The 13,428-nt window shown below is 43.1% G+C and overlaps 1 protein-coding gene across 19 annotated transcripts in view; it reads right to left on the bottom strand.

The window, feature by feature from the left end:
• AGBL4 (AGBL carboxypeptidase 4) overlaps positions 1-13,428 on the bottom strand; it is a 1,457,272-nt gene that overhangs the window by 193,187 nt on the left and 1,250,657 nt on the right. For 5 of the 19 annotated variants that reach the window (XM_054666727.2, XM_054666732.2, XM_001164459.7 and 2 more), the window contains one exon: positions 11,168-11,344. The exons of the other annotated variants lie outside the window; for them this stretch is intronic. In XM_054666727.2, the coding sequence (XP_054522702.1) occupies positions 11,187-11,344 (158 nt within the window). In that variant the 3' untranslated portion in view covers positions 11,168-11,186. Of the gene's footprint in view, positions 1-11,167; positions 11,345-13,428 lie in introns of those variants that run through there. 19 annotated transcript variants of the gene reach the window in all.

Below are 13,428 nucleotides of genomic sequence, written 5' to 3'. Positions count from 1 at the left end.
TTTCTCCTTAATTCAAACAGTCCTCAGGAGCAAGGCGGTGGGTCAGTCCCGGGTCAGTGGAAGGCTTGGGGCGAAGGTACTGATAGCAAATCTGGTTAGCTCTGGGATTCTGGCCTAGAGCTGGCATTTCCTGAGCTTGGGCTGGGGTCAAGAGATGAATTTGGAACTGTCCCTGCCTTCAATAAAAAGTCACAATCTAGTCAGGAAGACAGGTAAGAAGGGCCACAGAAGTGCGTAGCACCAACTCACATTCCTATATTTTACAGTTCAAAAAGTGCCTTCAACCGATCCCTGATTTAATCCTCTCAAGATCCTGTGAGGGAACAGTGACCCGCTTCTGACTTTCAGCTTCAGGCCACGTCTGTATTTCAGCTACACAGAAGAGCAGGCGCGGATAGTGCAGTGCAGTGCCCCATCCCCACACACCCGGTACCCTCCCAGGTAGAATAAATCAGAACCTTTTTGCTTTTTGCCTTTTTTCTTCTGGTCTCTTTTTGGTTTATTTGTCTTAAACACTTAAAACATTACTGAAGCCTCTTTTGCACTCTTCCCCACACCACTCCTGATAAGGACTATGCCAAAGTTGGCATGTGTCCTTCCTGCCTGAGTGTTTATACTCTGACTGTGCATGTATATGTCTATAAACAATCCATAATAGGTTTTGCACATTTAAAATTTTACATACATAGTCACAGACTCTGTTTCACTCTGCCACTTGCTTTCTTACTATACATTATGATTTTCAGATTTATTTATGCTGATACATACTCCTCTAGTTCATTTTTTTTGTTTGCTGTATTGACATTTCACTCTATGATGAAAGTCAATGTGTGTGCGTGTGAGTGTGTGTGCGTGCGTGCATGCAGATAATTATCCTGTTGGTGGGCATTGGCTTCCACTTTTCCACTTTTTCTACCATCCTGCATTGCTTTACATGGGAAGGAGGATTCAAGGTGAATCTTGAAATGGCTAGAATCCAACCAGAGGAAGAGAAACACTTCTCTTTGCCATATAGCACAGGGCCTGGCACCTAGCTGGCTCTCAGTCATTGCTGATTACTAGAGGCATTGAGGCTTTGATGAAAAGAACAGTGGACCTGGTCTCAGAAGGACTTGCATTTGAATCTTGACCCTCTCCCTTTTTAGCTGTGTGACACTGGGCAAATAATCTAACCTCTCTGGGCTACGGTATCTTCATCAGGAGAAATATAGACTATAATGCTAAGTCCCAAATACTCTTGATATGATTAAATGTATGAATTATTTGCTGTAGCTTCTGACATACAGGAGTTCCACAAGGCTAATTGAATAATTTCCTGATTCTAGGCTGGGGAAAGGATGTGGGGAAAGCATCGGCATGCTCCTGTTGGCTGCCCTTCTCACTCAAAATGAACGAGGGAATGAAAGAAAAAGAGAAAAGAAGAAAACAAGGCACCTTATAAGCATAATTTAAAACCTAGGGCAGCAAAACTTCCCTCCAAATCTGGCCATAGTTCCATTCCATCTGTGGTTTTGATTGGCCAACACTGGAAATCCCAGTAGGGTCTACTTGGCACTGGACTGGGCTCTCTGAAGGGCAGCCCCACCCTGCAAAGCCTCCACCTGCCCCTCCTGGGCCCTGTGGAGGGCAGCAACAGGCTGGGCTACACAGTGTTAAATCTCTTCCTCTCCAAGAGATTGGAGCCAACAAGGCTTTCTGCTTAAATGGCCTATAAACACCTCCCAAAGCTCCTTAGCTCAGAAAAGTGCATGAATCAGCAAAATGAAAATAATTTAAAGACCCACTGGAAAAAAGAACCCCAGATTCTTTTCTCCACCAGCAATGACAGTCTCTCAGTAGTGACTGTCATTCTTCATATCCAGGGCCAGGTGCTTCCCACTAGTTTTGGAAAAGAATGTATCAGGGGCTGGAATCTGCTTCCTGGTGAGAGGGAGAGGTGGGGGCAGAGGAAGAAGGAAGACTAAAAATCTACCTCCCCACCTGGAGTGCTCTGAGGTTTCCTAACCCTGATTTGGGTCATGGGATGCTGTCAGGGCCACACCACTTGTGGAGGTTGTGGAGTAGGGACCTTTACACACATATTATAATTGAGCCTGTATAACTGAGGCTCATAGGAAGGAAGTGACCAGCCCACAGGCTCCCACAGGTGGAGTGTGACACCCCTAACTAAGTGCTCATGCTCCCTGCTTCTATCACTCTGATGGGAGGGCAGTGCCTGTTAGTGAGCTCCGACTACATACCTGCCGTGGGATGGGCACTTTAGCAACAGCCTTAAATGTTGACATTGTTATTCTTGTACTGAAGGTAATACATCAGCTCCTTGTTGCTAATAAATCTCAGGATTCAGAAGGTTGTATGACTTAGCCAAGGTCATGTTCCTGAAACCCACACTCTTTTACTCCACATCCCATGCTGTTCCCACAGTATCATTGAGGTGGCTCAGGAAAGACCTGACAGAGACATGTACAAACCTGAAATGCGCCCCCTTCCCCCAAACACGTTTGATCTCCCCTCTGGACATAGGGTGGATGCTGTGTCTGACACACCTCCATGGGCTGAGTGGTTCCAGGGTCCAGTAGCTGCATGAAGGAGGTGCTGCTCTGGACGTGGTTGCCCTGGGCACTCCCCATCTGCACCATTGCATTGTGGTGCTCATAGTCAGGTTCCCACCTGGCAGTGCCAGCACTTAAGGAGGAAGGGGGGTGGGCATCTGCCCCTCATTATCTCTCACCTGAGTTATTCCCCCAATAGCCTTCTCAACTCCTCCCTCTCCCTCCAAACCATTCACCATTCTGATGCCAGCATCATTTTTCTAAGGCACAAAGCCCCACCCTTCAGTGTGTCCATGGTCTTCAGAGTCTAGCAGCTCAGCCTGGAACCAAGGCCCTCCATGACGGGGCCTCTACCCACCTCTCCAGCCTCATCTCCCACTACCAGCTTCACTTTCATACCTTGAAACATCTGAACTCATCCTATCCTCTTCCACCTCTTGCCCATTGCTCACAATAATTATAAACACTTATGTAGTGCTTTCTATGTGCTAGGTATAGTTATAAGTGCATTTTAGATATTGACTTAATGCTCACAGAAACATGAAGCCTTCCATTTTATGGAAGAGGAAACTGAGTCCCAAACCAAATAAGTAACTTGCCTGAGGTCACAGAGCTGGTAAGCGGTGAAGCCCATAGTCATATTCTGACAGTGAGAGGTCAGAGTTCTCAAACTTAACTATGGCCAAATCCTTTACTTCTTTCTTGACTTGGTGATGGCCTATTAAACTTCAACCCATGAGAAGAAGAGAAGAAGGCCTCATGACCTCCTCACGGAGGGCTCCCTTGATCCCTCAAGGCCTTATACCCCTAGGCGGAAATAACTTTTTTGGTATTTATTTCCCATAGCATTTCCTCACCAGGGACCAGGCTTCTAGGGAGAGGTCCATGCCATCCGTACTGACTCCGTACTGGCCCTGGGGACTCAAAGATCAACACAGGGTGGTCCCTACCTTAAAGGGCTTAGTCCAGGGAGAAAGACAGACACACAATGATGGGACAGCTTGATGAGGCTCTACCAGAGGTCACAAGGGGTGCCACAGAGCAGGGAGAGGGGTTCCAACCCAGGCTGGAGATGGAGCACAAAAGATCTCCTGGAAGGAGGAGAAGAAGCAGGTCATAGAGCAGAGGAGGCAGGAGAAGTTTCAGATGGAAAAAACAGCTTATGACAATGTTGAGAGATCTAAGGTAGCATCTAGCATGATCATTAAGACACCAGACATTGGAGTCACACAGGCTTAGATGCCAGTTCAGGCTCCTCCAGATCACAGCTGTGCCATCTTGGGCAAATTGCTTAACCTCATTAAGTCAGTTTCCTCATTTGTGAAATGCAAATGGTAATAGTACCTGCTTCACAGGTTTGTGTGAGAATGAAAAAGTGAACAGTGCTACCACATAGTAAATGTTCAATAAATATTAGTTAATTAAAAAACATCACTATAACTATATCTCTTGCACCTAGCACAGTGTAGGGGTTCAGCAAACATGTATAGAGATGAATTAACACAGTCCTGCCTGCAGTTCACTGACAGCCTTGTGAGAAGAGGGAGCTAAATTAATATTACAATACAATCTTCTGAGTGTTAAGGTACAGGGAAGACTGGGGCTGGGAATGAAGGATGGAAGAAGATTTGGAAAACTAGAGAAGGGAGGGAGTCCTTTAGGAATAGATGGTAACAGGCTCTTAGAGGAAATGATATTTAATCTGAGCCTTCAAGCCCAGAGAGGATAGTTTTTTCTTTTTTCTCCCATGGTTAATGATCTAAAAGAGGGACAAGGATGAGTTAGAGCCCCAGACTGAGCAGGGCCAAGCAGCTGAAGGTAGAGAGGCAGAGGAGCTGGGGGAAAGTGTAAAGCTTGAGGGTGCTCCACAGGGGAAGGAGAGTGTGGATAGTGCAAGGCCATTTATAACTGGGCTGACATATGGCTGATTCCAGAAAATCATTTAAATTGAGTCACTCTTTTCCCAGAGGTGGGAGTAGGGTAAGGTTTATGTGAGGTGGAATTAGGGTATAGTGTAAGAGACCCTCACAGTCCCCGTGATTACTGCAATTCAGACCCTAAAGTCTCCAGAAATGATCTCAACATGGAAACCACATTTCTGCTGAGTGCTGGCCATAGCTGCAGGTGGCCATGAATGAGAAATGCTGAGGAAATCAATGGCAGGGAACCAAGGACAATGATGCAGGGAATGCCACCTTGACATTTGTTCCCTGTGTGGCTTCTCTGATGGCTGCTGCAACAAGGCCGATGGGGTCCAGTGTGACTGTTGGCAATATGGGCTCACTAAGGATTTCTGGGTAAACTTTAGGTGCCTATTCCAGGGGTGAGGAGGGTCCCTGGCCCGGACTCCTCACGGAACAATCAGTGTGGGGGTGATCCAGGCCCTGGATATTTATTACCTTCCTCTCCCCATTTCAGCCCAGATCAGGAACCCCTGTGGTCTGACACTAGGCAGTGGCCAAGGCCTGGGCTGCCTGAGCTCAGCAGGCACAGAGCTGTCTTTCCAGCACTGGGACTGAGTTGTGGTGACCCCAGGTTTGTCTCTGCTCCATTGCTCTCCCTCCATCTGTAGGGTCCTTCACTGTCATCCAGGCCTGGATTGGGCCCCAGTCTCCTAATAGGTCTCTGACTTTTGTCATTTATTCATTCAATAACTTTTTAATGAGTGTGCACTATATGCCAGGTTTTGGGAATACAGCAGTGAACAAAACAGAAACCAAGAGGCTAAAGTGGATGGTGAATGGAATTATGTTACAGTTTGTGAATTATTCAGATAATTCACATAAGAAGAACAGAGAAATTATTCAGATAAGAGGAACAGAGAGAGAGAAAATTGACAACTTGGCATAAGTACTGGTCAATAAATCTGGTTATTGTTTGTTTATTTGGGGTGGGTGGGTGGGTGGGCATTGGTGAATAGGGAGGGACTGGGGGGTCTTTTGTATTTTAAACACAACTTGTAAAGAAGATCTCGACCAGCTGAAATGTTGGGCTGAAACCAGTAAGATGACATGGAACAGGGACGAATGCAAAGTCCTGTATTTCATTTAAGAAATATACTTGAAAATTTTACAAAATTAAAGGATGGGGAGGACTAAAGAGCTGTTAGGATTAAAAAGGAGAGGAAAATAAGAACAAAAAGATTTCACATTTACTGAAGGCTGGAACTGGGGTCGAGTGGGGACTGCAGGTGTGGCACAGTGGCAGGTCAGTATGACTACCCAACAACTGCATAATGAGTAGGGGGACTGGGGTTGGGAGACTTTAAGAAACTTGTCCAATTTCCTCTAATCTAATAAATAGTGAATGCAGGGTCTGAATTCAGTGTCAGTCTCTCTGGCTCCAAAATTGATGCTCTTTCAATTATAACACAGTAAACTGAAGGGACAAGTATCGTGTTAGCCAAAAAGAGAGAATAGAGGACTGGTAACATTTCCCTCACCACATACTGTCAATATTACCTTACTGAGCCTTATTGGCTCAATATGAGACAATTCTATTGCTAAAGATGCTAATTCAAAGTCGGAGAGTAAGAGGTGACATCTTGCTGACCAAACTCTTCCTGAAGCACCATGTCCAGTCCTGAGTCTCATCTACAGGGGCAGATCCATAAAAGAGCAACCAGGATGGTCACAGTTCTCAGGATTAGGGAACTAAGATACCGAATGCCTAGAATACTTTACTCACATTATCTTACTTAACTCTTGACATAATCCTGTGAGATAGATATTACTATTCCCGTTATTAAAATGAGAAAACTGAAGCTCAGAGAGGTTAAGAATTTGTTTAAGGTCACACACCAAGTGGAAGAAACAGGATTTGAACACATGGCTGTCTAAATCCACGCTCCCCACTCTTTCCCACGTAGCCTGCCACACATGCAAAATGGTGAAGCAGAATTTGAGCTATTTATTAGTTGGTGAGGAGAAATGACAGCCACCTTCAACTCTACAAAGGGCTGTGAGTGGAAACATTCTGTGTGGCTTGAAAGGGAAGAATTTGAATGACTTTGAAAGTCTCAGGGAGGTAGATTTTTAGCTCAATGGAATAATATTTTACTGATGGCAATAAGTGGATGGACTCTTGGGTGGGAATATGAATTCCTTGTGCTTGGAGGTATTCAAGCATGGTTTGGAATGGCATTTGCTTACAATGGGGAAGAGATTCGGGTGGAAAACCTCAAAGTTCATTTTTGATCCTTAGATTCCATGAGCCTATGAAGCTGCCTCGCAGAAAGGGATCAATCTCTTCAAAAGAAGTGAAAATATCTATTGGTTTGTCTATTTGCAGACATACAGGCGAAAATTATATGCCCAAGTTAACACATTGGTCCATAAGAAAACTAAACATAGAAAATGAAATGGATTCTGCTGAAACTACTTACAGGTTTTAAAGTTTTCCTTTTCTACGAAGAAGTAGCCAAACTCTGGAGAGATACGCAGTCTTGGCTATAATAAAAGAAAATATAACAAGGGTGCTATTTTTCACCGATTAAGTGGGCAAAATAATTTAAAAAGTGGTCACACCCATTATATGTATCAAGAGTGATAAAATGTCATTCCTTTTGACCCAGGTACAACCACTTAAGAGAAAACCCTGTGAAACAGAAAAATCTTCATCTGGGTTTAATTTATAAAGAGTCTAAAAATCCAAGGAAGTGTAAATGGGCCACTTGGGTGGCAGTGAGTAGGGGCTGAGGCAGGTGAGGGGAGCTGGAAGCCGAGGAGCGAGCTAGTCAGCATGCACGGGGGAAAGTCCCCATGTATGGAGAACTATGGGATAAGCAGAAGATGTCCAGAGAGCCAAAAGTGGGTATGAAAGCCAAGGTCACTGCATACGGGGTCAGCAGGTTAGGAGGAGCACACTTCAGTAAGGAACGAACAGGTATAGGGAGAGAAGAGAGGAGAGGAAGCCCAACATTAACACTGACAACCATTTAGCCCCTCTCTTGCTGGGGCACATTAATTACACTCTCATTACTCCTAATAACCTCATAACTAGACCTTATTTCCTCCATTTTGCAGATGAAGAAGCTGGTGTTAAGAAAGATGAAGTAAATTGCTTCATTTGTTGGTAAGTGCTAGAGTTGGGAACTAAACTCGCATGCATCTGCCTCCTAACTCTAGCTCACTTTACCCCTGTGTGCGATGAAAAGTGTGCAGCCAGGCCCTTCACAAACCCCTGATCTGCGGGTTAGGGCTTGGGCAGCTGACGAGATGGTCTACTCAATTGCAGCTTTATGTTGGTCCACTTTGTGGATGTTAGAATTGATAGTTATGAATTTTATGGAGCAATGGTGAAACATGTTAAATGCAAAGGGAAGGATACAAACCTAACTATGTGCTATAATCATAGGTATGGAAAATACATATTTTCACCCTTGAAAAAAGACTACATGAGATACATCAGAGTGCTTTCAGCAGTGCAGTTTGGGGGGTATTTCCTATTTTTGGCAATAATTTCTATAAAGTAGTTTTTCTCTATAATTACAAAAAAATCACAAGTTAGAAATGCCTACAGGAAGCATACAAGCACCTAAAAAGTCACCAATATACTTTCCTAAGCAAGGAAATAAAGCCAAGCCCCATCTTTCTGTTTCATCTGGTATCAGAAAACTTGTTGCCAGGGCTTCTGAAGACAGTGCCCAAACCTCATTGATTCAGGTCCTGCCAATTCAGTATTGACAGTCTTCTTCTACACAACTCGCTGGCCTGGCACAAGAATCCAAAGACTCTAAGTGTACAAGTGAGGGAAAAATCATTTGAGCCTAGACAGAAAGTCACCTTCTGATTGTGTACAGCTGAACAGCATTTGGTGGCCATGAAGAGGAATTCTAAACAGGTGTTAGGGCAGAGTCTCAGTTACTTAAGAAGAAATTTACTCTCAATGTCAAATATCCTCAGGCACATTAGAAAGACCATCAGTTTGTTGGCTCCCCATCCATTTTTTTTTAAATATAGGGAATACTCTTATCCTTTATTTTAATGAAGGTCTTCTAATGACTTTAACTGATATTTTTCAAAAGTGACATCTGTGTTAAAATACACATTCCCAGCCTTATCCCAGACCTACCGAATCAGGCTCTCCAAGCCAACGCAGAGGAAATTTGTATTTTAAGCACCTCAGCCAATTCTTAAGATTGGGCAAGTTTGTGAAACACTCTACCAAACAAAATGAATTTGAGCTTTTATATGTATTTGAATGTAATAAAACTGCGAATGTTTATAAGCAGTACTATCATTCCCAGTCCCTCCAAATGGCCTGAATTAATAAGATTGATTTCCATTGACTAATACTTAGGTTGGGTTTCCCCTAAACATGTCCTGAGATTACGTGACTAGATTCTCAGCCTAGACCACAATTTTCCACTCATCTTTCAGGGAAGAGGTAAAAGGGCAGGTTTTTCACAGTCCTGAGTTCTGATCCAGGTCCACTGCTGACAGACAGCTCCAGGACCTTCAGCAAGAAATTATTTAACCTTTTTTGAGCCCATTTCTTCATTTGTATGGGTGTAAGAATGATGGTCTTGCCCTCATATTACAATAACAAGGCACCATGTACACAGCAGAGGCCAAACCGTCTCAGCCTAATTAGTGTGTGAAGCCTCCCGATTACACCAGAATTGGCTCTTACAAGCATGATTCCTTGTTGCATCTACTTCTGATTTCATTCTGCCTTCTACGTTAAGGATAATAACGAACATCTGCAAGGGTCTTTTTTCAGATATTATCTAGATTACTCTCCACAACAACCCTGAATTAGGGATCATTCTCTCCACACCAGAAGAAACAAGGCCCAGAGGTCAAGTGACCTGCTTGGAAGTGGCGAATCCAGGATTTAAACCCAGATCCCATAATCATTAACTGCCCTGTTCTCTTGAATATATGCATCAAACATTACGCAAAGCACTTTCAAAAATATCATAGCATTTTTATTGTAGTTATTTCCACAACTATTCCCCCCTTAACCTAAAAGCACTTGTAAAGCAGGTACCATATTTTATTAGTCTTTAAGGAGAAATGCAGAGCCTCTGGGTGTTAGTGTCTTTGTTACTCACAGAGAGAAAAGGGGATGAGCTCAACAATGATGCAAAGATTTTTTCCAGCATCTCACGCAATCCACACAACTCATGCCTGAGCTTCCCCATGCCCTTAAATGAACATATCTTATCAAATATTTATTGAACATCTATCTACTAAGTGTCAGGAACTTTACTTTGTGAAATGAGTTAACGTACTATGTTAAACACTTAGAAAAGCCTTGGCACATATTAACTATCTGTTATTATTAATATTATTAAGTTATCCACATGGCCTATGAGGTAGGCATTATTTTCCTCCTTATTACTGATAAGAACTCTGAGAATAAGTTTAGTTAACTGAAAGACAATTAAAATAAAAGTTCTCAAAGTGGCAGCCACCTCTCCTACTTACTCCAGAGACCCTGAGCTTTTGGTTACAGACTACCAATTAATGGATGACCCATTAGAGAAACCAGAGGCCACTTTTCTAACCAACAATAACAGCCAATAATCAGAAATGAGTAACAGTTGCCAACATTTATTGAACACTTATGTTATCTCTAATCCTTGTATCACCTCTGAAAGGTAGCTATTATCTCCTTTTTGTGAAATAGAAAATGGAAACTCAGAGAGGACAGGTTAAGCCCAAAGCAGGCAGGGGAGCCAGGCTTGGAATCTAGACGCATCAGCCCAAAGCCCTTGCCCTTTCTAATATGCCATGCATACTTCACAGGCATTACAGAAAGCAAAGTGCAAATCAACAGGAAGTCCTAATGTGGTTTGCCAGAATGTGTGCCAGGCACCTTAGAGACTCAGTAACAGAATAAAGAATGAGATAAAAATTATGTAACTTGAAAGAACATTTGAGATACAAGATAGGATGAAAGAACCGATACCAGGTAACATTGCCCCTAGTTCCTGAATGTAACCCTATACTCATCTAACATTATCACCCCGTCTTCACCCCTTTACAAAGATGGATTCAAATTATTAGGGAAGCTGAATCTCAGATCACCTTGAGTGAGAAAGGTGACTGGTCCAAGATCTGGCCTTTGAAGTCAGAGAAAGAGATCTGCTTTTGAGACAGCCCTTCAGATCTGTAGAAAGCAACCACATCTCTTAGGAATTTTCTCTCCTTCAGCCGGAATATTCCTTCCCTGAAAGGAAGGGCATGCCAGGCGGCACAACACTCTGGTCACCCCCACTGTATACGTAATATACTAAAGAAATGAGGATAAAGACTATCTACATCAAAGAATTAATGAAAATTTATTATAGAACAAAATAGAGCAACAAAGAAGTCCTTGGATAGTAAAAATATCCATTCAAACCCCAGTCAAGTGACAGGCAACTCAGGCAACCTTATTCCCCTCCAAGAAGAGTGTTTTCCCCATTCCCAGAAGGACACCAGTGCCAGGCTGCTCCTGAGTCTCAGCAAAGCCATCTGTCTTCTTTGGAGTGTCCACATTCAGAACAAGCCGCTGACCCCAGAACCCGATGGATCCCTGCCCACACACCACCATGCATGGTGGGGTCTGATTTGGACGGCACCATCGCTCGCAAATCACATGCCACACAAGGAAAACACGAAACCTTTATGAAAAATCCAAAGTTTATTGCAAATTGTATTTTGCTTCCCTTCGTTCTTCATTTTTACAGGATTTATTGATATCCATGATTTTTTCACAGATGTACTTGTTGACTTTGGAGAGTCTCTGTGCAATTTCAGTTTCATCCACAGTTTCTTGTGCTATTCTGTCATACAAACACTCTAGACGGGGAGAAGAAACAAGGCCAAGGATTAATGGTGAATTCAAGTAAAAATCTTTTAAGGAGGGTAAAAGAAAATGTGCCTCTCAACATACTTCCCAAATACCAGCTTATGTATCTGGCATAGCTATATTTTAAAATTTGCATCATAGAATGTACTTAGAAAAGAGGAGATATACACTGTAAATGTACTCTTTAAAAGTAATGATAAAGTGTCCACGTGTCCACCACTCAGTGGAGCAGGATACTATTGGTTCCTCCCAAGCACCTGGAGGCCCCTCCCTACTTCTTTCCTCTCCACCAGAGATAACCATTCTCCTGAACGTTTGCCTTTTTTTTCTTTTAGTGTTAACACATGTATGTATCCTTAAATAAAATAGTTTATTTTCCATTTTCAATCTTTTTATAAATGTGCCCACTCTATCATTCTCACTTGCTTTTTTTTTTTTACTCAAATGTTATAGTTTTGAGATTTACTCATGAAAAATACATTTGTAGGTCATTCATTTTCACTGATGAGTAGTGTTCTATTGTATGGCTCTATCACAATTTGTTTTATCCATTTTATTGTCAATGGATACTTGGTTTTGCAATTAAAAACACTCTGGCACATGCCTCTGGGGAAGACATGAAAGAAATTCTCCAGTATCAGCCTAGGCGTGGACTTGCTGAATGTTAAGATGTGTGCATATTCAGCTTTATTAGGTGATGCCTGGTAAATTGTTTTCCAAAGTGGTTGTGCTGACTGGCACTCCTAGCAACAGTGTATGCAAGTAGTACTGGTTGCCCCATTTCAATAGTACTTGACATTGTCACATTATTAAGGTTCTGACAACCTGGTGGGTGTGAAGCAGTGTCTCACTGCTGTGATTACTAATGAGGCTCAGTACGGCCACTCTCTTACTGAGTCCACCATTTGCTGTGATAAAGCAAAAAGCCAGCTCCAGACAAGGTCTGGCTGGAGCCCGACTTCAATTGACTGCCTAGCCTGGGGACCTGGTGCAACTCACTGCCCTAGATTCCTCACCTCATAAATAAGGATAACAAACTACAGAGCATTTTTTTTTAATGCTGCCATGAGGCATGTGGGATAAACATGTTGCCTTTTTCAAGTTGTAAGGAATACTACACCTGTATGGGGTTGTTCTGAGTATTTTATGTATTTACAACTATTAATTCCTAGGGCCTAACACAGTGTTTGGCACAGTGGCAAACTTAAGTAAATACATGTTAAATGACTGAATAAATGCTTTTCCAGGGATACCTAAGGGAACACAAATATTCTGGATGGAAGAGGACTAGGGCGTGGGTGGTGAATGTACCATGGGAATGTGTAATAATGGGCAAAACCCTTGGGGACTCTTTCTTTAAGCCTGAGTTTTCTAAACTAAATAGGAATGGCAATCCAACCTTGAGGAATTGCTATGGAGAACAAGCAAAATCTTGTCATTACCAAACCAGCTCAGAACAGGGAATTGTCTCAGAGATGCAGAATATCAACACTAGAGGGGATTGTGAAGACTAACTTCTGCTAACCTTTCCACTAACATATGAGAAGCCCAGGCCTGGAGAAAGGGAGTAGGTATGGGGCAGAATCCACTGCTACCTGCCCATACGCTGAGCCCTTCCCTGGGCACAGAGCCAGCCAGTCTGCCTCCTATTGCCATCCATGCTGCAGGTGCACCTGCTATAAGCGTTCTTTCTCTGAGGCACCCTTTTCTTTCCACCGAGAAGGGTTTTGCAAAGAGAAGCCTTTAAAAGCTTTTAATTGACCTCTACCAGTCACTTCCTGACTATTCCCAAGCCTGACTAATCCTCACTTCATCTTGTCTTGGCCTTTCCATAAGGACTGAGAGACAAGAAGGTAGGAGGCCCTGTCTCTCCAGTCCCACCTCTGCTATATTCATCATCCTTTTCAACCTATTCCACCTGTCAGGGACCTTGCTCATCTCTGCTTAAGTCCTCACCTTTCACCTGCCTAAGCTCTACTCATTCTTCCAGATTCAGCCTTCTTGAAACCTAGTATCAGACTGAGTTAGGAGACCCCCCTCTACCTAGAACTCTGTGCTCCCACACCTGTCTCGG

This window comes from Pan troglodytes, chromosome 1, assembly GCF_028858775.2.
Source record: "Pan troglodytes isolate AG18354 chromosome 1, NHGRI_mPanTro3-v2.0_pri, whole genome shotgun sequence".
In the NCBI taxonomy this organism is placed as follows: Eukaryota; Metazoa; Chordata; class Mammalia; order Primates; family Hominidae; genus Pan; species Pan troglodytes.
Note: the sequence above shows the minus strand (reverse complement) of the source record. Positions and strands in the feature narration are given on the sequence as shown.